The 26447-nt window shown below is 41.7% G+C and overlaps 1 protein-coding gene across 1 annotated transcript in view; it reads left to right on the top strand.

The window, feature by feature from the left end:
• The window catches only part of LOC146859258 (uncharacterized), a 400212-nt gene that overhangs the window by 108671 nt on the left and 265094 nt on the right, over positions 1 to 26447 (top strand). The window contains exons 15-17 of the mRNA XM_085647151.1: positions 1972 to 2085; positions 3714 to 3797; positions 22495 to 22608. Coding sequence (XP_085503277.1) covers positions 1972 to 2085; positions 3714 to 3797; positions 22495 to 22608 — 312 coding nt within the window. The remainder of the gene's footprint in view (positions 1 to 1971; positions 2086 to 3713; positions 3798 to 22494; positions 22609 to 26447) is intronic.

Genomic DNA, 26447 nt, shown 5'->3' on the forward strand with positions numbered 1-26447 from the left:
AGGCTGCCTGAGTCTTAAAAGGCTGTCTCCCTCAGATAAAAAACCCTGTAGTGTTGGAAAATTCGATGGTCGATAAAAGTATCCCAATGGTACTATGTGTATGTCGTTAGGATTAGAATGTCCACTATTGCCCCTCTCTAGGATTGTGTGCACCAATAAAGGTGATTTGAAGGTTAGTACAACACAATCTCCACTGAATGATGTGGTTGAGGGACCGACCTACCCGATTCTTCGTACCATTTTAAAATCTGAAAAAAAGGGGCTCTTTTAAGCCATTCCTTCTAGTTAGAAAATTAAGGGACTTATTCCTTAAGGTCGACCAAAGTTCAAAGGCATTATTGGTTAAAGGAGGGACATTTGCTAGGGGCAGATTTAAGTTATGTGGTGGGCTATGGAACTTAACTTTTTGTTCTTGTACATTAGTGCCTGTCTTTGTTACTTTATTACCACCATTCACCCCTACAGTCTGTGCTCCCCTTTCTGGGCCAACAGGGTTGCTGGGGACTATTGTAGTAGATCCGTCCTTAGTAGGGTTTTGGCCAGCGTGGATAGGTGGATTCTCTATGTTGGGTGTAATTCTGTTGGGATTATTACTCCTATCACATATTTGATCAGTAGCATTAGGACTAATGAATAATCCAACACCCGTACCTGTCCCCCTGTTCGGCTGGATGCGTTTGTTTAAGTTGGTGCTATCTGCCAATATTGCTGAATGTATGCTACCAACCAACTCCTCTATTTTTGCAAGTCTGGCTTCTACGGTAGTTACCTTTAACATGATGGGTTCCAGGAGGGTTGACATCATTGTCTCAAGTCTATCCCAGAAGTTCCAGTGTAATACATTGTCAATAGGTTTATCAATCTCACTCTGTTTTACAATATCCGGAGGACCCTTATTGGGTTCACCCGTGCCAATGGCAGGTTTCACCTTGTTCCCATTTGCCCTCTGCGCAGGTTTGCTCTGTTTCAGAGGGAGAGGAAGAGGCAATATCTGGTATTTGCTCTATTATGGCTTGTGCCGAGGTGCTGGGCAGTGAAGGGGATGGCTCGTTGTTGCCGCGGCAGTTTCCGTGAGTGCCGGTGTAATGGAGAGTCTACTCTGAGAGGGTTGAGGTGTAAGGGATAGCCTGCGTTCAGTAAGTTTTATTTTGTTTATCATGCATGACTCTGCCCTCTGGAGAAAAGCATCTAGGGTCCCTACAACGTTTGGCCCTTTGTTGTATTTTAGCTTACTCCTATTGAGCAATAGTTAGCCACAGTTATATAGTTAGCAAAACAATACAACAATGTACAATGTTAGTCCCAAAAACAATTGGAAATCTAAGGGGAGTGGCCCAGCCCAGCCTCTTACTGTCTCTGACGGGCTCAGACGGGCCCGCCCTTGTTGCGGGCTTAGCCCGGGCACCGCCCGTGCGCGTCCCGCGATGCGGTAGGTGCTGGCGCTATTTAAGCGCGTGGTTGGTGACCCGCTCCTCCCTCCCTGGGAGAGCGAAGGATCCTGGAGCTGGTAGACCCCTAACAGCATGATGGCAAACAGCTTGCGCGCCCCCCAACTCATTTCACAACTAATTACTAAACATATCAGTGCTTTATATCCAGGAACTTAAAATGCTTTAGTATAAACCTATTGCGCTATGTGTGTTTATTGTCATAATAACAAGTCCTCCTACAATGCAAGCCCATCACAGGACATCACACTACAGTTTGGTTAACTACTTGCTACGTCTGAGGGCGCAAGAAAGTGCTACAGTGATGAAGACAAATCCAATCAGTTTGCGTGTTCCGAGAGACATTATCATGGTCTGGTTACAGACGTTCCCTATGATGCCTGTAGTTTGTTGTGAAACATATTAGAACTATTGTGTAACATACCACCAGACAGCAAAGCAGGCAAATGTGTACATGTTACTGAGCTAAACAAATACGGTTACAGACCATTAACATTTAAAAAAACAAAACTTTTGTCTAAAGAATATCGGTGTACCAATCCTGACCCTGCAGTGACCAAAGAAGAAGAGTCCAGTGCTGGTTTGATGGATGATCTTGATGTGCAACCAGGACAAAGTAACCACCTTCCCAGTGCAGGTAAAACACTGATTCTACTATGTGACTTTAGAAGATGAATATATCTTTGTGATGTTAGATTTTCCCTTTATGATCTATTTCCTCTTTCTATATTTACATGTGAAACTTATTCCTTACCACTTACATATACAGTGCATCATAATTATTAATCTCAATACACTTAAAGGTTTTTACAAAATGTTTTAAATGTTCTCCTCTTAGAGTTTTGTTTCACGGCATGGGAAGGACTTTATCGGCTGCAATACTGAATGAACCAATCTTCCAGACAAGGTTCTGATTTAAAAAAAAAAATGCAATTTAGTAATAATTAGGAACTCTCATCAAAGTTGCATTCAGTCTGTCTACAAGAAACAATAGTGGGAAAGGTAATTTGTCAAATGTATGGATAGATGCGGGGGGCAAAAAATAAACTTGTCACCCAAACAATTAAAATGCAATAGTTTGGATGCCAAGAGCTGGCAGTATAAATATGCAGGTGTTGAATGTTAGGAGATGTGAGCCCTTTGAATCAGGTTTATGCACCCCTGACAATATTTGCCATATAAATATCCGCTTAAAATAAATTGGCTACTTGCTCGTGGGTTATTGGTGCACCCTTTTGTGCAGTAGTGAATGGTGCATAGTTTATTCTATTTATTTTACATAGTGCTCACATTGCTTCAGTTACAATGGCCATAATGATCAATCCAGGAGACCGTTTATGCAGAATGGCCTGGAGGATATTAACTATTGAAATGTTTGAATGCTTGTTGAAAGGTGGGTGTCTTTATACATACTTTAAACTTTAAGGATTCAGTGTCCAGGCCAAACCGAGGGAGCTTTGCAGGGATGAGCCTTGTAACTTGATCTCCCATCAAGTTCTTATGCGGTGGTGCATGGTTAATCTTTTAACACTGCAGTTGTAGTTGGTCTATGGTTATCATCAAAGTTTTTAATGAGCGGACCTCTTACATTTCAGTTGCTGATGGTGCTATGTTAACTCTTAAGACTACAGTGGTCTCAGAAGCAACCGTAATGGTTTACGGTTTAACAGTTGAGTATGTATGGTTAACCCTTAAGGCTATAGTATATGATAGCGCTTGGTTGGCCCTCACGGCTGCAGACCCCTCCTATTTTCCCATTGGTTAAGTGAACTGTCTTTTGTAGAATTGATTTTGGTGATATAAAAAAAGTTTGTAGTCCCAAGTGCCAATGTAATATCTTTTACTATTCAATCAGTGGAATACAAGGTATATCATAACTGTCCTTAAAAACACAGATGTACTTTTAAGCAAATAAAGATGTTGGTTTCTAACAGCACCGTTCATGCTGTAATGTGGATGCTGTACAGAGAGTCCGGCGTTTCAATTGCCAAACTATTGGCCTGAACAGTTCACACATAAACAAGTTAGAATCTCCTTGAAGGGAAACCTTGCATGAGGATGTTCTGCGTGCTTGGGATTTGTAAAACCTAGTGCCTATTTCTTTACCCAATGTGAATGTAAGATACAAATAGTTTTTATAATGTATACCACAAGAGCCAGGCTTGCCATAGAAAGGCAGTTCATAGATGCTACTCTAACAAGTTTTGATAGTTACTATGATCACCCTATTAAATTTTCCTCCTAACACCTGTCTTTAACACATAGGCATGACATACTGCCCGACAGATGAGCAAGAGGCCTTATCCATGAACCATCAGCATAGTGCAAGGGTAGATTGCAATCCCTCTGGTGAGTATAGGGTTATTTTCTTCTCCTATTGCTTATAAATATGCTCTTAAAATATGTCAAATTGTATTTTATTTTTAAAGTGTGCTGGTAGCGACATAACCAGGCCTATGCTTGATTGATGTGGTCTTTGATTGCTTCTGCTATTGCTACCTCAAAGTGTACAAACTGATGTGGTTGTGGCAGTGCTGAGAAGATACTACATAACTTGAGTATGAGTGGTATCTTTAGGTTCTCCTTGCATCAGCCGTCTTCTTTTATATCTTTGTTTTCATGTTTGTAGCATACAGCTTTCACAGGTGATTTACTAACTATCTTTTGAATCGTGAAGTCTCTTGAATCTTGCATTTCTATAAATTTCACTAGTCTCTTTCTATAAATCGGTGTATGGTAGCCCAGAAGACATCAGTAGCTTTTTCGAGAAATGTGCCCATCAGAGGGAGCTGTTAGGCCACTAAGTAGGCTTTCGTCAAAGCCTTATCTTCCTAGTGAATCTATGCTCATAATGGTCAAGCTGATCCTCAAAGCTGGATGCTGTTTGGCGCTGTTTTCCTTACCCACTTTGTCTGCTTGGAAATCTGCCCCAATCTTGAAAGCGACAGTCAGTGCACTATTTTTCATAAAAAGAAATGTGGCCATGTACATGCATGCATTGCCCGTGTTATACATGTTTGTACAAATTAATGCAGCCTGAAAAGTTATTCTTCATCTCATTGCCAGGTGGGATAGTTCCATTTTTGGTGAGTGGATATCTTTGCAAACCTTTAGATGCAAGCGACTCTTGGTTTGGCAAGGAAGAGTTGCAGAATTAGTCATCACCTCACCAAGGAGAGAGGTCATCTCACCCCATTTTAATGTTATTCTGCATCATGAAAAATTCTGCTTCTCCTAAAATAGGACATTTTCCCCATGACATTATTATGAAACCCCTCTTTACTGGTAAGTGGCAAAAATTAATTTAAGGCAGAAACAAGCTGAACTGGGGAAAGATGTGGATGTGTGCCAAATCAAGAAACTTGGATCATACCAACAACAATTTCGTGTATGGCGGCAGCAGTATAATCACTGAGTGGTGGGAGTTCCACAACATTATGGGGCTTATTTACAGAGGCAAATCTACATGTGTAGATATAGTGCTAGTACATTTATTCTTAAGGTTCTGAGTATATTTACTGATTTTGGGCTAATAACAAAATCTCTGTGTAAAGTTACTCTGAAGTGTGGATTTACATGTCTCTACCTTCTGAAACTGGGAGTTGTGCCAAAAGTGTGAGTGTAAAGTTACTTCTGCCAAAAAGGAGCAGTAGGCCTGGCACCACACATGGCCAGCCGCTGGTATTGTAGCAGCCTCCCACAGAAAATATTGGAGGCATGGACTTTAAATCCAATCTTTTAGAAAATAATGTTTAGGAAATAATGTTAAATGAAATTAATCCCACTTTTTAAATATATATCAAATTAATTTATTGTTAAAACATTTAAATATAATAATTGATTATAAAATATATCTGTAACTTTTAAAACGCAAAAATAAATGTAACTTTATTTATGAAAAACAATCACTATAATTTAAATCAATTCCATACATACCTTTTTGTACTTTTAATATTTAACATAGGATTTTCTATTAATGAATGTTTAAACAATAATGTCAATTTAATATACTTAAATATATTATTTAATTCAAAATTACGTTAATAGCATTTTAGCATTTTCTTATACTTTATTCTATATTCGAAAATAAATGAATAAACTGAATTTACATTAATAATTAAAATAAAAGTATTTCTAACAATATTTTTCAAGTTAAAAAAAGTCTCAAGATGCCCCTATACTTAATTATAGGTAGATAGCTGCCTAAGGTAATGTATAGGGTAAAATAAAGTTGTTTATTAAACTTTAAAAAAGTATATATTCAATTATAAATTATTATATTTATTTTAAATGAGGCAAAATAAAATTACAGCATTAATAACTTGATTTAAAATTAATTATTGCAATAGATTAAATGAAAACCTTTTTCTGAAGTTTAAATTAAAAAAGATTCCCACCTAATCTAAAATATATTTTTATTATGTGTTAATAATTATTCAAACTAATATATAGAATTAATGATTTAAAAAAAAAAATTAATATGAAAAAAGTCTTAAATAACTTAAAACAAACTTATGCTTTATTTGTAGATAATATTTCAACATTAAATTCATTTATATTTTTAACTATTTGTCCTAAATAATTTAATTTAACATTATTTGCCATGGGGTTTATTTTAAGTCCCTGTCTCCAGTGGTTAGCAATGTATGGTGCTGAGCTTACTCCATCTCTGAGCTGGAGTACATGCACTACTGTTTTGGGAGTTGTACCTTTAGGGGCCGATTCCAATCCGGGTCGGAAAGCACTCCGACCGAGTCGGATCCGGAGTGTTTTCCGACCGAGCCGGACCCCTACAGTTCGACCGAGCGAGTACGATGCGCACGTATGCTGTCGGACTCGGTTCGGTCGGACTCCCATAGAAGTCAATGGGAGCCAGTTGTACGACGTGACGTGTAAATGCGCTCCCATTGACTTAATGGGTACGTCTCGAACAAGTGCACCCCCTACAGTGGGTACGCGTCGGTGCCATCTGCACTGTACATGCCTGTGTTGGGGAGACCCATAGGTCTCCCCCTGTGTCCGTGTCGAAGGGGTGCGGGTGTTAGGGTGTCTGACGCGGACACCCGAAGTCCGACTCCGGGAGCTTTTGCGAGCCAGACACTCCGGCTCGCACAGGCTGTCCGACACGTGCATCGTACTGGCTCGGTTGTAAATCGCATCCATTGCACTCCACAGTTAGCTTCCGACCGAGACGTACGAAGCGGTTCGGATCCAGAACCGACTCGGTTGGTGAATCTCACGAAGCTCGCATCGTACCTGATCGCTCGTACAGCTGTACGAGTCGGCCGGAAAACATGCGTAAGGCTCGTAGTTTAACCGTCCGGATCACGTTCGGTGCCCTTCCGACCCGGATCGGAATCGGCCCCTTAGTAGTGCAATTTGGGAATAGAAATGGGTTCAGGTGAATATTTACACTTGTGACTTCGATGTGATTGACATACCGTACGTGTCAAGCAAGCCCTCCATTTTAACTAGTATTATTCAAAGCGGAAACAATTTGACATCACTTATAGGATAAAACATTTTTATGGCTTGTAATAATTTGCGATTATTATTTTTTTTTATTTGATATAGTTGTACCTTTGTCTTGAGAGTTTTGACTTGATGCTAATAGAAGAACCACTAATTTTTAGCTTGAGGTTTATCAGTCAGATGTGCCATCTGGTTTACTAAAGACATCTTGGGGACATTCAGAAAGCTTTCCTGGGAATCCATTCCGCCCACTGCTTACCACTGGCTTTGTGGTTGGTCACATTTACTGACATTCTATTTTCTGGCTTTATTTGTTTTAATCTGTCCAGTTTCACTTCGTCCCTCCCAAAGAGCAAAGCCTTTTTACACTACCTCTCCTTGTATTCTTCTACAAGTGTTCCTCTCTGTAAAAATTCCTGTAAATCTTGATCTTGTCACATTTACTGTTCCCGAGGAAGCTTGGTGTTTACTGTTCTTTCTCTGTATTCAAAGTGAGAGGATTTATGTGACAATGTTGCTGGATACTGGGGGTAGGAAGGGGTTTGTTTGAGGCATGTGTGTTTGTATATACACATGCCGTGCATAGTCCTGCCATCTAGGGTTGGGCGTGGTTTTGTGCAAGTTGTTTTTTCTTTGATAGAAGTCTTTCAAGTGAAATGGTATAGTGACTACTACTCTTGGTGATAATGTGCATGAGCATCGACTCCATTATTGGATTGTTTTCTTTCTGCCGTCTGGTTCGGAAATGTGCTTCTATCCTCCGGTACAACACAATAGCAGTGCTCTTTTTTTCGGTTCACACGGTACCTTCCTTCCTCTAGCATTATACTTCGATCGTGTTCCTCTTTCTTCCTGTGCTGGTCAATGTTTAAATACTTCTATCGAGTCAGGTTAGTATTGACCAGAGCCCCTCCTGGGACACGTGTGTCGGGCCTACACCTGTATCTGTCATATCTTTCCACCATGCCTCGACGGTGATGAAACAAACTCCTTTTTGCTATTGTTCTCGCTGCCATACAAAATACCTTTGGACCGATCTATAACATGTCTGTAATTTACTGGAGGGGCATGGAGTCCGAACTTACGGAGGTCTTGGGGTGGGAGGTGCCACATGATCCTAGACATTCCCTACTGGGCATCACTGACGGCCTGGATGGCACACTCCCGGAGAAGCTATTCATCATGACAGCCTTAATGGTGGCAAAACGAGACATTGCAGCAGCGTGGAAACAGCCGCACCCGCCTAGCTTGGCCAAGTGGGGCGCCGGGGTGGACTGGTGTGCGGCGCAGGAACGAACTGTTTACCGGGCACGGGGTTGCCCCAAGAAATACCGAAAAGTCTGGGGGAAATGGCTGGGCAACATACCATGATAGGGCTGTTTAGAAGACGGGGGTGGGGGGGTAGGGTTTCAGGTGGAGGGTGGGACTACGGTGCGTTTTATGCTGTATTACTGTGTGGTGGTGGTTCGAAGGGCCCGAAAGTTTCTTCTGTTGTACTACCTAAAATAATAAAAACTTGTTTATCAAAAAAACATGTCGGTAATTTGTGTCTGTCTCTGGAACACAAGACCAACTGCAAAGCCTGCTGCTCCAAAAAAAACTTTTGCAACCATCGTGCACGTCGACTTGATGTCGTGGAGTACCATACAATATACACCAGATCTGTTTTCTTATGGCGATGTCGAGGGGGAATAACACACACAGCCAACTGAGGCATATTAAGCGGCGTTATCCCTTGAAGGCAGATCTAACTCAACCTGGAGATCGAGGAATTTCCACCTACTCAGCAGTCTGAAATGTAGTATATAGCACGACTCTTCCTCGTAAATGGCATCTCAGCGCTTGACAGCTGCTCTATGCCATTAAAAGAGCCAGGTCTTCAGATGTTTTTTGAAACTTGAAAACTTGGTGCAATCTTTAATATAAAAGGGGAGCTGGTTCCAATGGAATGGGGTGAAGTATGATAAGGAGCGATCACTGTATTTTCAGGTTCAAATATGTTGTGGTTGAAGCAGAAGCTGATTGCTGGATTGAAGATTTCTTTGAGGGCAATAAGGGAGTAGTCTGTCCTGCAGATAATGGGGACCCCTTCCTGACCTTGCTATAAAGATCAGACAGAGTAGTTTAAAGATTGCTCTTTTCTATATAGGCAACCAGTGCAGGGACCTAAGGAGGGGACCGACTGAGTGCCTGGCGGCTGTTTTTTTACCAGCCGGGCCTACGTGTTCCGTACTACCTGTAGTGTAGATAGAAGAGATTAGTTGGATGCTACAAGTGGCGCATTGCCATTGTCCAGGCGACTAATTATTAGTGCCTGGACTAGGGTCCTCCGAGAGGACACCGGGAGCCACTGAAATATTTTCTTAAGGAGGCACATTATCCCAAACCTTGAGCCACAAGTGGCGGTGACTTGCTCTTTCATCAATAGTTTGTTATGGATCAGAACGCCCAGATTTCTTACTGTATTTTTTGGGCAGGGTGCCAGGCCAAGTTCCGTTGGCTACCAATCCGATGTCCATAGAAACTGTACTTTTCCAAACAGTACAATCTTTGTTTTCTCCCCATTCAGCTGAACACAGTTTAACGATTCACTTGGCAATGTTTCTCATACATGTGGGAAAACGGGTTTTAACATTTTCTAACTCCGGTCCAAGAGCAATAATTGCATCCCCTCCCTGTGGACAATATCCTGAGCAGCTTTCTCCCAAAAAACATGCAGCCCCTCTGGATCATCAGAGACTGGCTTTCCGACCGCCACTGCCTTTAGGCTATGGTCTACACCGAACAGCTGCTTTGCACGCCCCGCCCAGATCAGCGCAGAAGAAAAACATTACAATTCCAGTGCTTCAGCTTCAGCCATGCCAGCATCAAGCAGACCCGTCTCATCGAGCCGACCATCCGCATTGACTTCATTCGCTTTGGCACCAAGCGGACTTTCGGCACTAAAACAAAAGCCAATTTTGAAGCCAAAGACATTGGACTCTACCTCCAAGCTCGACACCAGCACACCAGTCGAACCCATCCTCCATAATCTCCGGGAACCGCTCGATTCAAGGCAAAAGTAGTTGGTCTTTCACCCTTATCCTGGCCGCATTCGTGCCTGCCCTTCAGGACCTACAACTCATCATCTAAACTGCAGCATTACATCCGGTAAGCTTTGGACGCTCCAGTTACCACAAAACTACAAAGGAAGGCAGATACGGCTATTAGCCCCTTACCTCTTGCACCACCATCATCACCACCCATCCCCCTACATTTGCCTTCGTCCTCACCACGTACTTTTACAGGTAGACATGGTGGTGGGGGGAGGGGGTGGACACGTTTGATACACCTCCACAGGGTGACCCATGGCACTTCTATTATAAAGACTCACCAGGTGTGACCGAGACACAGACCTTTAACCTGCCTGCCTCTCCTCTCCTGATGACTCTACGTCTTTCCTAGAACTCATTAGTGGAGCTGCCTCATTCCATAAGGTGGAAATCTTTGGGTAGCCCTTAGAAGAGGACTTTCTTTTTTAAACCCTTTCCTCAACTCACCGTACCACTCAGTATCTCCCAATGTTCAAGGGCATTCTTCAACACACTCCTGACATTTTTAAAGATTCCATCAGTGCTAAGGTTATAACACTTAGAATGGATAATGGATAAAAAATATAAGGCCTCCCCATCTGACCCTATTACATTGGCCCTCAGCTCCCACTGACTCATTATTCATCACCACTACCCGTAAACCAGCAAACTCCTAGGCCAGCGAAGATGCCCAGCCGCTAGATAATGATCAAACGTATAGAAGCGGCGGAGCCTACCATTGGCGTATTGCAAACTACTTGGAGGAAATTGAGGAGCTTCATCAATACTTCCCTGAAGTATAAAAAAGAGGCCAATAAATAGCATCAGAGGGCAAGCTAATTTCTAATACTTCCATTTTCCGCGCACTGGACTCAGAAGACACAGCAGCTGGGGTATGACTTCTAGTATTCTCCTCTGCAAACATCCGTGGCTGTGTATTTCTGGCTTCAAGCCAAAAGCACTGCAAAATCTACTGAACATGCCTTTTGATGGGGTAATACCTTTTTGGCGCACAGGTGGACCTAACGCTCGAACAATAAAATAGGATACATAGATTGCAAAAGAAATGGTTGCACTTCAAGCACCAGTGCGTTGTAGTTCCTTTCGCTGCCCATTCTACCGTAGAGGTTCAAAGACCACCTCCGCATTTTACCAGCACACCCAGGGCCAGCACTCCTCTTCCAGAGGTTATTTTAGAGGCAGTGAACACAAGGAGAGGGGAGACCCAGTTATTTGTGGCAGTGTCTGTCTTGCCTGTATCCGAGAGAAGGGAGTGTAATGCACCCAGGTAAATCGGTGCTTGCTTTACAATTTCTCAGACAGTACAACTTTCTCTGAGATGGTGTGAAAAATGGAAATATATATATATATATATATATATATTTCCATGCGTTTTCAGAGGTTTGCAAAAAACAAAGGAGGGACGTACACGGAGAACATGGGGAGCGATCTTTGACAGCTGGGGTTCTTATAGTGTTACACATACAGGAAGAATAATAGATGCAAATGGGATACAAATAGCACATCCTAGGGCTCAATAAGTGACAAGAGCTCAAAGAAGATTGAAACAGATTTCACCTAGAATCCAATATATCAATCACATAAAGATAGAATGAATAGTTAGAGTTAAAATAAAAAGAGCTGTAGTTCACACGAAGGGACCCCAGATAAAATGCCATCTATGCCCATTCAGGGCGGGACGCTGTATATATTTGTAAAAATTGTAAATACACATATCTTATGGGATGAGAAGTGTATATAGATCATGTATATATTTGTACAGACAAATATAACAAAAGGTGTATTCATCACTTATATTACGGTTCATGAATTATACAGATGAATTGGAAATGTATGAAGAAATAATACATTACAAGATGGACGCCAGAAACGCGTAATGGCGACTGGTGGGGAGCAATAAATCATCGTTTCTGTACCGATTTTGGGTCCGTGTCTGTCTTTTTGAAGAGGATTTTTACAAATGCACGGAAGAGTGCGATATATAATATGGTTGTCACCCACTGGTACCACCTGTGGTATGTTTCAGTGAGTGTGTTAAAATAGCCTTTAAATCCTTTGTAACAAATGTATTATTCTGAGATCTAGGGCTAGGTTTAACACCTGTAATTTCTATATCTTATTCTGTCAAAACCTTAACAAACTTGGAAATCAATATGTATGGTGCGCATAGGAGAGCAAGAGCTTAAGGTGTCACATATGTTGCATCATTGGCACTCACTCTTGTGAGCAGTTTTAGTAGCACTGTGTAACTCCCCATGACACCAACAACATATTAAGTTGTCCGAACCATATAGAGAAGGAGGCTCTATAGGGGGCTGTTGCCTAGCAGCAGTGCTGTGACCTTTCTGTGAGCTCTCCTCTACCCTCCTCATGACTGCCACGATCCTGGCTTGCATGCTCTTGCTCTCCTATTCCCACCATTCATATTGATTTCCAAGTCTCGTTAAGGTTTTGACAGAATAAGATATAGAATTTACAGGTGTATGACCGTGGTCAATTCTGCATGTAAAACTAATCCGCAAAAAGCCTAGAGGTCTGAACACACCGGCAGTCATTTTACCTATCCCGAGTTTGATCCCCGCTCTTTCATCTCCAGCCATACAATTTTGGCTAATTTTAGTAGTGTTCAGGTCTTACTACACTCGACGAGAATGTATTTCAACAAATGGGAGTTCATATTTCGCTGTCCTATTCCTGGCATACTTTTTTTACTCCCTAGTATCATTCAAGATTGGAATTTACAAGTTATAGGTTTCACATTGAGAAATCACGGATGTAAGACCATGTCGGAATACTCTACGTTTAACTGGTCCGTAAATATTCTAGAGGTCTGAACACACCAGTAATCGTATACACGCCGGCTCCGGGCGCTTAGAGCGCACCACCCAGCGGATGACATGGGGCAACGGTACGAGCAATTTGTCGACGCCGCATTTTTTGGAGAGATAAACCTTGGGATTATGGACTTGTACAAATGCCTCTGTGGCTCATGGTGGGGCCGTATTAGATGATATTATTTCTCCCCATTTGGGTTCCAATGTGGGCTGCTGCTCTACAATAGTTTTAAAGGTAGTGCCCCAGTATCGCAAGACTTTGATTAGATGCCTTTGATAAAGGAAATGGTTCCGAAACGCGTCGGGTGCAATTAAATAAACGTGCAATTGCACAAGTCTAATGGATGATTTCTATCTCTTGGATGCGCTCTCGCCTGCTGAAGCAACTGTTTTGTGATATATATATATATATATGAGTGTGCAAGCAATAATAACACTTACAAGTAAGCAAATGCAACTGTTAAATGCATGGGATAAAATACAAGCAGATAATAATGATAGTACTAGATGTCCATTGCAAGATATAAACACTGTGAAATACAAGTAATCAGACACAAGGAATCCAAGGAAAACATGAAAAGATATATACTCAGAATACATCAGATGATTAGGACTATTGGAAACTTGAATGTGCACTCAGACAAACTCACACATCACAATGCCATAATCAGAGAAAATACATCACCGGCTGCAATAACTTCATCTTAGCCCACACCAGACTGGGTAATTCACAGCTGGGGTCAAGAGAGTCTGCAAGCCAGGAACTGCTTCACTGAATAAGACACATCTGTCCTTTAGGTCCAAAGTCCCGCCTTCCAAGTCAACAGACCCCAGTTTTATATCAGTGCACTAGAACTTTCCTAGAAGACCTTCTCTGTGCCAAGGAAACTTACTTGAGTTGGTCAATCTCCCACAAGCATTCCAGATGCAAAGGACTTCTCACGTATTCTTCTGCGCTGCCACATGTCCAGCCCATTATCTTAGTGAAGCATGAGAAAGTAGAAAAACATCTCAAAAAGTACAGAAAACAATCTTGAATGTGAATAACCTAAATAACATGCGTAACCTTTTGGGGCCTGCTTGTGTGTGCAAAGCTCAAGATAGACAGTCAGAATTCTAGATGGCATGTGGGCATGTCAAAGCCAATAGTAAAAACTTCATAAAACTTCACAATGTACAACACAATGCACATTTGTGCACCACTGCTTCTAGCATCACACACTTCATTTCCCAATGTACAACATAATGCACGTTTTGACACCACTGCCTATAACACTACCCTCCAAGACAGAGAAGTACATTCCACACCTTTCTCTCTCTCTCATGCTTTCAAACGCACATCCCACACTATCTGTTCCTGGCACGGCTGTATAAAGCTAACACTCCCACTCTGAAGCTACAAGGAGACACAAAATGGAATCTGAAGGCAAAACGCTCATGCAGGAAACATGATGTTGTACATTCAGGCTAAAGTAAAGTAAAACACCTAAAGTCAATTAAAACAATGGTAGTCAAAGGGCAACACGTGGTCCCAATATATAACAGTGCCTCTGGCACTACAGCTATAGAACCCGTTTCCACAACCATCAGCAAGATACAGGAGTGTACTCGCTATATTTCCTCATACCCGAAAAAAGACGGGCTCCTCAAGCCCATTCTTGGCCTGAGACCCCTCAACAAATACATCCTGTCAGAGCACTTTCACGTGGTAAGCCTTCAGGATCTCATCTAGACCTAAAGGATGCTTACTTCCACATTCCAATACATCCAGCTCATCTCAGATATCTCAGGTTTGTGGTTGGCGGAAGGCACTATCAGTCAAAATCCTCTCCTTTGGGGGTCACTACCGCACCTCAGTATTCATGAAATTCCTTGCGGTGGCCTATCTCCGCAGACAGGGCGTTCACATTTTCCTCTATTTGGATGATTGGCTCATCAAAGCTCCTACCAGTCAGCAGTGCCAAAACCACACGCAAGCACAATAAATCTACCTGATTGCTTGGGGTTTACCACCAAATCCCACCTCCGACCTCTACAGATCCAGCCTTACTTAGGGTGAGAAATAGGGTAGTGCATTGAATATGCTTTTTTGGGGGGTGGGGGGGGGGGAGGAAGTAATAATTCTATAGATCCAAGTGCATGGAAGGTATATAGATGCATAAAGAAAGGAAGTATTATTAGATTAAAGATGCATTCGATAAACTCTGTTTTTCAAGCGTTGTATTTATTATTATTTTTTTAAACAATTATTCTACATGTTTATACAAAGCAATACACATACATAGGTACGTAACTATAGAACAAATAAATGCTTATATACAGAGGGATATGCTGTATATGTGTGTTTGCATATGGTGCTTAGGTGGGGAAGAGCCAATTCTGGAGTAGTTTTCGGAAGATAAGGTGGTTGTCGGTGGATCTTATGTTGAGGGGTAAAGAGTTCCCTATTTTGTTTGCTTGAACAGAGAAGGATGTGCCACCCATGTTTTTTTCTTGTATCTTGGGATTGTGAGGCGAGCTGCCACTCTAGAGAGGAGGTTCCTATGATGAATGCGTTTGGTGACTTTATTCCTGATGAAGAGCGGTCCGATTCCATGTATCGTTTTGTGGGTGATACAAAGCAGCTTGAACGTAGATCTTCTGGCAAACTGTAACCAATGCAGGGCTTTCAAGGCAGGAGAGATGTGGTCCCACAGTTTATACATACACTCATATACACACACATACATACATGAACAAGCCCTTGTGGTGAAACGTGTGGTTGGTAGTGGTGGTTAAATAAACAACCCTTGAAAATCCATTGTTGGCGTGCGGCATTCTCTTTTGCTTTGGAATTAATATCGGGCTGGATTCCACCTGTTCTTTGTCTGCACCAGACGAATGAGCACACTGACATCCAGAATCGTTTGGTGGCAACATATACATATATATACACATAGATGTATGCAGACAAACTCACACATACACACACTACATACACACACACATTACATACACACTACATATACACACCCACACACTACATATACACATCCACACACTACATATACAATATACACACAGACACACAAATGACAAATCAGTATAGATAATGTCACACTATGCCTCTGAACTCTACTCCGCAGCACTCTACTGTATGCCACTGAAGCACTCCACTCTACCCCATCACACTCTATCACACTATACTCTACTCTGCACCACTCTACGCCACTCTTCACTACTCCACTTTATGGCAATGCACTGTATGCCATTGCATTCTACACCACATTACACTCTACCCCATGCCACTTTGCACCACTCCACTCTGCACCACTCTAGCCCACTGCACTCTACTATTCAACACTCTTATTTACGCAACTGCATTATACACCGCTGAATTTGATACCACGGCACTCTGTAACACTCTACGCCAGTGCACTTTACACCAGTCCAGTCTACTCTACCCACTCCACTGTATGCCACTCTATGTGACTCCACTCTATGCCACTCCAGTACACAACAATCTGTGCCACTCCACTCTGACACTCTTCGCCATTCCACTCCACGACACTTTAATCTGCATGACTAACTTTTAGCCATGCTGAACAGCAGCCACGCTGGTTTACAACATGGCTAAAACACAGTGACAAAGCAAAATGCTCTTGATTAATCAAGGCCTATTGGCTCTGCCAATGCTTGTTCTAATGTGTGTACTCATGTACTGACTCCTTGTATCTATTTTGAACTCTAACAGAGCATCTCACATCTTTCTAGTTGGCTTCAAAGGTTGTTTTTTTCTCCTTGTGCTACTTCTTCTTGAACACACTCAGTAATGTCCATTGCAATTGTGTGTTTACAAACTGAGTTTAACTCACTTGCCATAAGAGGATCCTATGATGGGCAACGGGGCATGCAAATAATATGATTGCTTGCTCTTTGCCCCCTTCTCTGCTGATTTATTTGATTCACCTGGACCTCATGTTTCCCTCCATGCTGATTATTCCTGTTACAGCCACACCATGACCAGGGGCCTTGAAAATAAATTCCAAATCCTCTTGTGTAGGAGAGGCCGCCTCCTGATGAAGATGTGTTTCTTTAACATCAGTAACTCTTCCCCGCTCATGGAGAGCACTCAAAGAATTAATCATCCGTTTTCAGTTCAAAGGTTATTCTGTTTTTTATTTGAAGAGCTGTAATTTACAGTTCTTTAAATCCTAATTCTCTTTAAATCATTGCGTGTTTTGGGAGACCCAGTTCCCTTCCTTCACCAGTGGAAAGTCACATTTCGTCCACCTAAACGAACATTCATATGATGTAGACATATTAAATAAACCAGGAAGTAATAAAAATGTAGTCCAATCATGTCATTATTGTCCTTCAATGGTTTTAACATGACTATTCCAAATACCTGATGAAATAAAACACAGAAAAAGGCCATCGCTTTGTGAGCGTGGCGCCAGCTGTTGTTTGCCAAACACTTGTCCGTCAAGTGATGTAATGTATATTCCTGCAGTAGTCTGCTGTTAATTCCAGCCATGGTCCTTTGTCTTTGATACCAACCCCAGCAAGTATCCACACAATTCTGTTTTCCTGTATTGTTTATGTTCACAAAAAACATGCAGAGTACACTCTTCATTATAGGGTCTTCTCACATTTCTGTTTTAGCCAGTAGAACTCCTGGCATCCAAATAATCTTCACCAGACCCTTATTGCTATTTCAGTTATTTGCACTGCAGAAGCTACATTATTATCTGTCTATGCAGTATGCCAAAATCAGGATTAAAAATAAATCTGATTGGGAGAGAGTTTGTATACTTTTTCAGCACAGTCACTTGTCTGATAACCCCTCCTCTTCTCACCAATGTATATTTGTTCATGTTTTATTCATATCGTATAGTTAAGTACTTGGATGGCTTCTCAATGCACAGCTCCTCTGCTTAATCTTCCTGGGTAAGATTTTTTTTTTTTTTTAATAATATGGAATTTTAAAAAATGCCAGATTTAATTATGTGTTTAATTTAATTGTGTGCTCATATTTCAAACTTGCACTGAAAAGCATAAGGGTTATTTCTGGGGTTATAGGATTGATTGTTTCTTCAGTTTCTGACAGGTACACATGCTTTTTAAGCAGTGCCACACAAGCAACCTTGGGTATTGTCTGTCATTACCATGGTGAGTGCACAGTAGGAATCACAAAGAGCTGCAGTGGTTAATGTTGGAAAGCAACTAATATATGGCACAACTATCAAACAATAAAACCTTTTGGAGGCATTAGTTGAGCCCAAGTTGTAAGAATGACCTAATTTCATGGGTATACCCCTAAAATGCTTTACTAAGCACAAAAAGGACATCCTCACTTACCTAAAATTAATTTGTACGTTTTACCTGTAAGTAGCCTAGAAGCACATTCATGCAAACTAAATAACCTACCTGAATGTCTCCTAGCAAGATTTTGCACAAGAAACTAATGTCTAAACTTGGTTTGGGTATTGGAAGTTGACAGCAAGATGGCAAGCGGCCTAGCCTAGGGTAATTATCTTAACCCATGGACGTCTGCCTCGGTTTTACCATTTCACCCAACCACCTCTGCCTTGGTGTCCTGCATTCAGACCTCACTGTGGCACGAAGTCAGGCCACTACCAAACCAGCTTAACGTACCCGTCTTGTGCAGTGTTTTAAACCAGGGTATGGAATGGAAACCAAGCAGTCTTACAGCGTCTTTGAATAAGCATACTTTAATAGTGGAGCACACTTTTCAACAAATAGCCATGGTAACGAATTTATTAGCCGACTCCAGAGTTATAAAGTAGGGTGCTAACACCCTATGAACAGAATTGCAAAGTGTAATGTCAGTCTTCCACTAAAACTTTAAAAATCTAATTTCTCCTTCAAAGATTGGTATATTTTGATAATCCAGAAAAATTTGTTTCTCACACACTGCATTTCAATGATTTCTTACCCACTCAAACCCTCCTCAACATCTCCAACCCTGATGGATATTTCTGCATTAGATAATTTGATAAGTATGGACCTGTCTAAAGAACAGTATGAGAAAGGACATTAGTCTTTATGTGGTGCTTTAATCAGAATGCTCACAATTGTACGGATGACTGACTCGTTCAGGGAAACTTCGCAGATAATAGGTTGAGAAAAAGAGTTGACCGTTTTCTTTATATAGTATTGCAATTTTTCATTTAACTACAAATTCCGATGTAATTTTGTGCAGAGGTAGATGTGGCCTAGGAGCTGTGTTGGATCCTGGAGACGTAGGAACTAGTCCAAGGTTCGGCACTTGATCAAATCCTTATGGGCCATTCGGCAACTCACTGTAGCTCGAATGTGCCTCAGATGGTAAAAGTGCAGTTGCAACAAAGCACCACCGTAAACCCATGAGAACCTGGCCAATTGACATTTCTTCATATACAGTGGTTTTCATTGGTATCATTCACGTCTCATTCAAATAATCAACCAATCAGAACAAGAAGGATGATGGGACATCTGTAATGAACAATGGATATGTTATGGAGCAGTGTAAGTGAGGATATAAAGGAAGGCAGAGGTTATGCATATAGGATTACTTACATTGGCCAGAAGTAAGGGGTAATTTTGGTCCAAAAATCGGGTGACGCACATGTAAGTGACCCCCCTTGCACAGAACGTCATGCTCGCATTCATTACAGAATATTTAAAGACCGGTATTATTCCCCTAGCCTTATAGGTGAGAAACGTGCCGGCCATATTTAGAGAAGACAACAACTTCAGAGGGGTTTTGAGTCTCATTGCTAACATTGCTCACAGCTCTGGATGGAATGAAAGGAAATTGTAGAGTTAGAAAAAGAGTTGTTATGGACAGATGTCCTGTTAGAAGCTCAGAAGGCATTTAATACTATGAATATAGCGATAGCTGGGCTTAATAATATTGAATTAAAGAAAAAAGCAGCCTCTTTTCGGAAGAAAAAGCATCCCCCTTTCCGCAGGACTAATTCTACTTACAGTTCTAACAACCGAATAGGACTTGCACTCGGGGTAGGTTCAGCAGTCGTAAGGCTGTCATCTTTTCTGAGACCTCAGTGGGGTCGCAAGCTTCTAAATCGCAGGAAAGCTTAAGCAACCCAGCAAACCATCCTGGGCAGACATTTTTCTTTGTTTACAGGGAGTCCAGATGGGCAGAGGCAACAAGGGGAATCAATGGAATCAGAGTCCTGGGGACTGCCAAACGAGGTGGAAATATTACAGATCAGGCCTAGAGGGCCTGTAGGTTTGGTTAGGAATGAGATACTCAAGGTGCAGGCGAAGTGGCCAATACTGATCTTCAATCATACCGATCCTCAGTTTAGGCAAGCATGTTCTTTCATCAGCGGGAGATGACCCTTTTAAGTAAGGGTTTATCATTTTCCATTACTGATGGAACAGATTCTTTTTGCATTCCAGACAGAATTTCACTCCAGTTATTTTGTTGCAGATAAAACTATCCCCACAAATGAATCCATCACCGGGTTGAGGCCACCATCTACATTTTATCCTCCCACATAGTTGCCCTCCTGAATGAGTCACCTTTGAGAGCCTGGTATTGAGAGAGTTTGCTTGTAAGAAGAATCAGAGATCATTTACACCTTATAATATCTCACTAGCAGACTACATCTTAAATCACAAAACCTGCTGATAAAGGGGGAGGAATTGTAATACAAGATGCATAAGATTATGATTCTGAGCTTATGAGACATCTGAATAATAGTCTAACACGAAATTGCCCAGTAGTCCTGTAGGGCAAATACAGAAAAAATCCTTAATAACACAACATGGGGAAATAATGGGATTTCCTTAGCCAGAAGGAATTTGAATTCATCAATAAAACCATCCAATAATTTGAGTGGTGTATGCATTACCCAAGGTTCACAAAAATCTAGATTATCCACCCGGGAGACGCATCCTGCCAGGATGCGGCTCAGGATTGGAGCAGCTGGAACTGTATATTAACGTGTTCATTAACGACTTTATCTCTAGTTTGGAAACCTATGTATGTGATAGCACATGCATTATTAATTTAGTAGAAGGCATGACCTTTCACCCAGAGACTGAGAGGCCAGTCACACTGGACATTGTGTGATTGTATTCAACTATACCTCAGATTGAGAGTATAAAGCTAGTGGATCACATTCTTAACACAAGCCCAGCATCTACCCTGGTACCCACTGAATTGATCATCAAACTCCCGACTGTTACATTGGAAACAATCTACTTTAAATACAATAATCGGTACTATCAACACTGTGGTGGGACATCAATGGGAGCAGTTTTTGCCACAAATCTGGTGAACATCTACGTCTATTACGTGACAAGAACCCACACATAACATTTATTAGATGCTGGAAAAGATAGATAGAAAATATCTTTGTTGCTTAGAAAGATAATCAAAGTAATGGACTTTGTGGCCTATTTGCACCTTGTATGAACTAATTTACAGTTCACTCATCATCATAACAAGCAAGAAATTGCATGTTTGGACCTCCTAATAAAACATAATGAAATAAAGCTTATTCCTACCCGCTTTAGAATACAAACCGACAGAAACCTGCTTCTTACATAGGAGAGCTTTCACCCTCTTGCCCTGAGGTACGGCCTTCCTTAGGGACGATTCCTCGGCTACGACACAACAGCACATACAGTACTGACTAGTTCAGAGGCACACCTATTACAGCGTAAACTACTTGAGAGGGGGGAACTTTGTAAAATAGCCAAAGCAACACTCAAAAGGGCGTGGTACAATCCCAGAGGCGAACTGTTAAGAACCAAGACAGAAAAGTCCAATGAGAAATGAGTGTGTTACAACGTTCTGTTCTCATAAAAACAAGATCAAAGCAACCATGCATGCAGGACATTGATCTATTTAATGAGTTACCCTTATTTGCATTCAAAAGAGGCAAGAAAATTAAAGACCACATGGCCCATTCATCCAACAACTACACGCACACTAAGGCACTAAAACCCCGATTATAAGCTATTTATTGCCCCTGATAATGTACTCCAGGATATTGTTATTTATCAGGTGCAATAAATAACACCTATTTCGAGTTGGTTGGGGAAAACATTCAGATGTGAGTGGTTAAAACACCAAAATCCCAAGGACATAGTAAATATCATGTTTTCCCTGGTTACATTTCTGCAGGTGAAGGTTTAGCTGATAATTGTCGGATGCGTTCAATACCTAACGACTCATAATTGCGACCTGTGCATGAGCATGGGGTTACGCACAGGTCGAATTTACCGACTCGTAATCAGGGCCTTAGAGAAATTCAGGGAATCGAACTAATTAAGACCCCCTTTTGTTTTGAGATCCTCTGTAGCTGATGCAGTGTTGCAATTTGCAATTTGACCGATTTGTCACAAATTGCATCCCAGTGCAAAAACTAGTTTGAGTGCAATTTACAAATGGGCATAGTACATAAGGCCCAATATATCATGTCAGCGACAGAATACAGAGAGATAATACTAAATTCTCATTTACTGTAAGCAGTGATATGTATATGCCTTAGACATGGGTGCAAAAGGTCAAAACAGAGGTTTATCTCATTTCATGTTTCCAATATGGCTGGTTTCAGTTTGTATTTTCTAATGAATATGTTGCCCAACAATTTTTTGGGAGAAACCTAATGTTTGTGGCTCTTTCAGCAGGATTCCCTATTCTGGATGCCGATTTTTGTTTGCGAAGGGAAGACGCTTCTGCTGTGAGTCCGACGGGGCATTCTGATGCAGGAGGAGAATGTAGTCCTGACCCCAGCTCAGGTGACTAGCATATGCTGCTTATTGTTGCACAGTTCGGTTTGGTCAGAGAGAGTTTGTCTTCCATGACATAGAAGGCAATGAGGTCTTGTGGCCATGTTGGTAATCTATGAACCTGTAGCCTTTTATTTTAGTCCCAGCGTTGGTATGTTATAAAAACTCTCTTTGCATCCGCTACACAAAACTGACCGAAATCCAAATTGCAAGTGTCAATGTTTAGGGAGGGCCCCTGGAAATATGCAGCAAGAGAAGTCCAAATTATACAACACAATTTTTTGCAAGGAACATCAAATTCTGCATCATTTTGTTGGCATTATCCAGCTACTTAGAGATGGATACAAAAGGGGTCCTTATGCTATTAACCTTATTTAAGTTTCTCTAAGAATAAAGCTGTATGTCCAGCAGATCATATTTAAAAGATTATAACAATGATATGGTCTTGCATGAAGCCATTTCTTAGGATCCAAAGGCAATCGGTAGTTGGGAAGTGTCTGGTGTTGTCTTGTCATTGGTGTCACAGGGTCGGCAGTACTGTTAACTCCTACCGGATTACCAACATACTCTCTTTAGACTCTTGAGTCTACAGGGTAGTGAAGCCTAGCTGTCCAGGAGCTTGGAGCATGATGCAGTAACTAAAACACAAGTAGCTCAATGCCCAGCCAGTGCTATAGCTTCAAAGAAAAATGTTTTTTCTTTACAGGTAGGTAAAAATACAAGTTGTAATATGTTTTTTTTATTTGCAGGTTAAGTGAAAAGTCCAGTTAAAACATTATTTACATGAATAAAAGATGGTTCATCCTTTCTTTGCTGAGATGCAACCCAAATGTTTCTAAAGTTTTTACACATAAGACACTAGATTTTCTATAATTCATGGCCCTTATCTCATGGAGGTATTTTGAGTCGACTCAGAAAACTTTATTACACTCCAGTTTTACTGCAATGTACACTAATTAATAGAGTTTCAATCAAAGGGGCATGTGTGGCAGACAAACATGATACAAGGAAGCCGCCTTTCTAAGATATGGTTGGTCTTTGTTTTATTGGTTTCAGGCTTTGGGTTCAACAGCAGACTATTCAGTGAGAAAATGCCTTCGCTGTTGGGTGTCTGATTCTAGATAGTAAACATCCCATTCTCCCTATAACCCGCCTACTAAACTAGGATCCAACCCTATTAAAGTCACTGTTGGTGTGCTGAAAGTCTCTTAGTCCAAGTCACTGATGGCCTGGGGTCCATTAACTGTGGTCAAACTAGGGCACAGTTCAAGTGTTTTAAAAAACATTTAAGTTCAAAACTAGTTACTCGGTTTGCATTGAGGCCAGATGTGGCCAAACCAGAATAAGCTTCTCAGAAACAAAGTGTCTGTTTAGGAACTGTGCTTGATTGTGGTTTTGAATGTGTGAGCCCCTCCTAACCCTATGCACGACCTTGGAATCTATCACATGCAGTTCCTATTTTTAAAGATGTTCAGAGCAGATACGCTTATTAACTACGTGAACACCCGCTTGCAAGGGGATCTCTGCCTCCTCTCTGAAGCAGAGGCGGGTGTCGCCTGCACTGTGAAACAGAGCGGCTGAATAAAGCAGTCACTCTGTATTTCACTGCATGCCCTGAGGCAACACATGCATTATAATCTAGTGAACTGTTCATGTTTGCACCCGGCGCTCCTGTTTAAAGGTGTGCTGTGGCGCAAAGATGAACAGTGCACCTACTATGTAATACAGGCCCTGGAGCTCAAGGCCAGATATCTGGGCATAAAATGTTTCTTTTCTCTCCTGAGAGGAAAAGATGTTTGGGTTTTCAGTAGGGGTGGGCGGAATTTGCGTAATCGCGTTACGCAAATCTCCGCGAAACGGCAAAAAATCTCCGCGAACACGCAGAAATTCCGCGAACACGCGGAATTGCTTGTTCGCGATGCTTTTTTCCTCTTCACAATCGCTGTTTGCGTGCTCGGGGAGAAATATCTCGCGAACACGCATTTTGAGAACGCGAACAAGCAAAAATTTCGCGGAAAGCGGAATTTTGGGCAATTTTGCGTTCTCCGCAGAACGCGAAATTACCCAAATTCTGCAAATTCCGCGAACGGAACGGAATTTACCGCCCAGGCCTAGTTTTCAGTGACAATACCAGTACAGTGTTTTATTTAAACAAACTGCAGCAATGTAGTCCTATTCTGTTTGCAACCCAGCAGTTCAGATTTGGGAATAATCTTATTAAAACCACTTACTCCCAGTAGCAACCCATCTAGAGAGGGAATAAAGTGAGGGTAGACTTTGTGAGATGATTGTAGCATGCTTCAGGCAGTAGGAATATAGAGATATTCTAAGACTAATTCGAGACTTGGGGGCTATCCACGGATCCATCTATTCACCATGTCTGGTTTCTGCATCCTGTTTGGGTCTGGAGCAGTCGTCCTATTGGATTGGTCAGGGGGCAGTTGTCTTTTGGGTAGGGAATTGTGTATGTATGCTTTGTTTTTATTTTGTTTTTAGATTTTATTGGAGTTTTTTTTTTAAATTCAACAAATCTTGCAACTTCTCATATTGGACAACTTTCTGTTTTGCTTTCTTAGCCCCGAATCTTTCACTCGGCAGGATAGGCTGATTCTTCAGCCCTCGCTGCCATTCCTTTACGCGAGTTATAGCTACTGAAAAACGAGTTTGGACGTATTTAGGCGTTTCAGACGAGGACAGTTGCCATCCGATACATTATTTTTAAAACTGTTTTTTCCATCAGGCCTTTAGGAGACTGGACTTTCCCTTCTGCAACGGCAGTTGAGGTCACATCTGAAAGTAGGCTCGCTCCGCCCTATAGCGGCAGACTGCTGCGATCCATCCTGTGGCAGCATTGGGGAAGTCTCTCGGTCTAGTTCTGCTCTAGAACTGAAGAACTCTGCACCTTTGTTCATTTGATCATTCTCATACTATTCAGGAAGACCATTAGGACCTGGCTCTTCCATAAAGCATAATAACTCACCTCTGGCCATACGAGTACGTAAAGAAACATTTGCAAATGCAGTAGGTTTTGCATTGTCCAACCCTCTCTCCAACACCCAGGGCAATGGCATAGCCATTTGTCGTGGGATTTGAAAAGGTTAGCAAAGCATATACAGTGTACATTTTACACTAACATACCTGTCATATATGTGCACTTGCACTGGTTATTCTCTTCTCTGAACCTGCCTGAACGTTAATGTATTCATAATGATTCACATTTGTGCCCTGGCACCATCACACCATGGCTGCCCATGGTATCTTAAGTCGTACCACCACCGTGCCAGTATGTTGCAAGGGATTACCACCAATGTGCCAGGGCCAACATGTTTCCTGATAGTATTACCATTCTACCAGGGACAACACATTGCCAGGGATTACCACCTCTGTGCCAGGGCCATGATTGAACTAGGAATTACCACTATTGCATGTTTCTAGAGATTACCATCATTGCCGTGGACAGCTTTGTACGGGGAATTATTACCATTGTGACACAGTGAGCACCTTGCTGGGGATTATCACCACTGTGTCCGCGCAAGTCTGTTGCAAGGGATTACCTATGTTGTGGCAGTGCCAACATGTTGCCAGGCATTACTACCATTGTGCCCCAGCCAGCATGTTGCAAGATATTACCTTCATTGGGCATTTTATCAGGAATTGCTACCTGTCGGGCCAGCACATTACCAGAGATTATACCAGTGCCTGCATGTTACCAGAAAATACCACCTTTATGGCAGGTCCGGCATTTCACGACTAGACAAAACACATGCTTTTCAACACTACATACAGACATTCACCTGCACACAGACACACAGGCATGCACAAAGAGTGCAGAAATGTTTTAATTTACC

The sequence above is a fragment of the Triturus cristatus genome, chromosome 3_2 (genome assembly GCF_964204655.1).
Source record: "Triturus cristatus chromosome 3_2, aTriCri1.1, whole genome shotgun sequence".
Taxonomy (NCBI): Eukaryota; Metazoa; Chordata; class Amphibia; order Caudata; family Salamandridae; genus Triturus; species Triturus cristatus.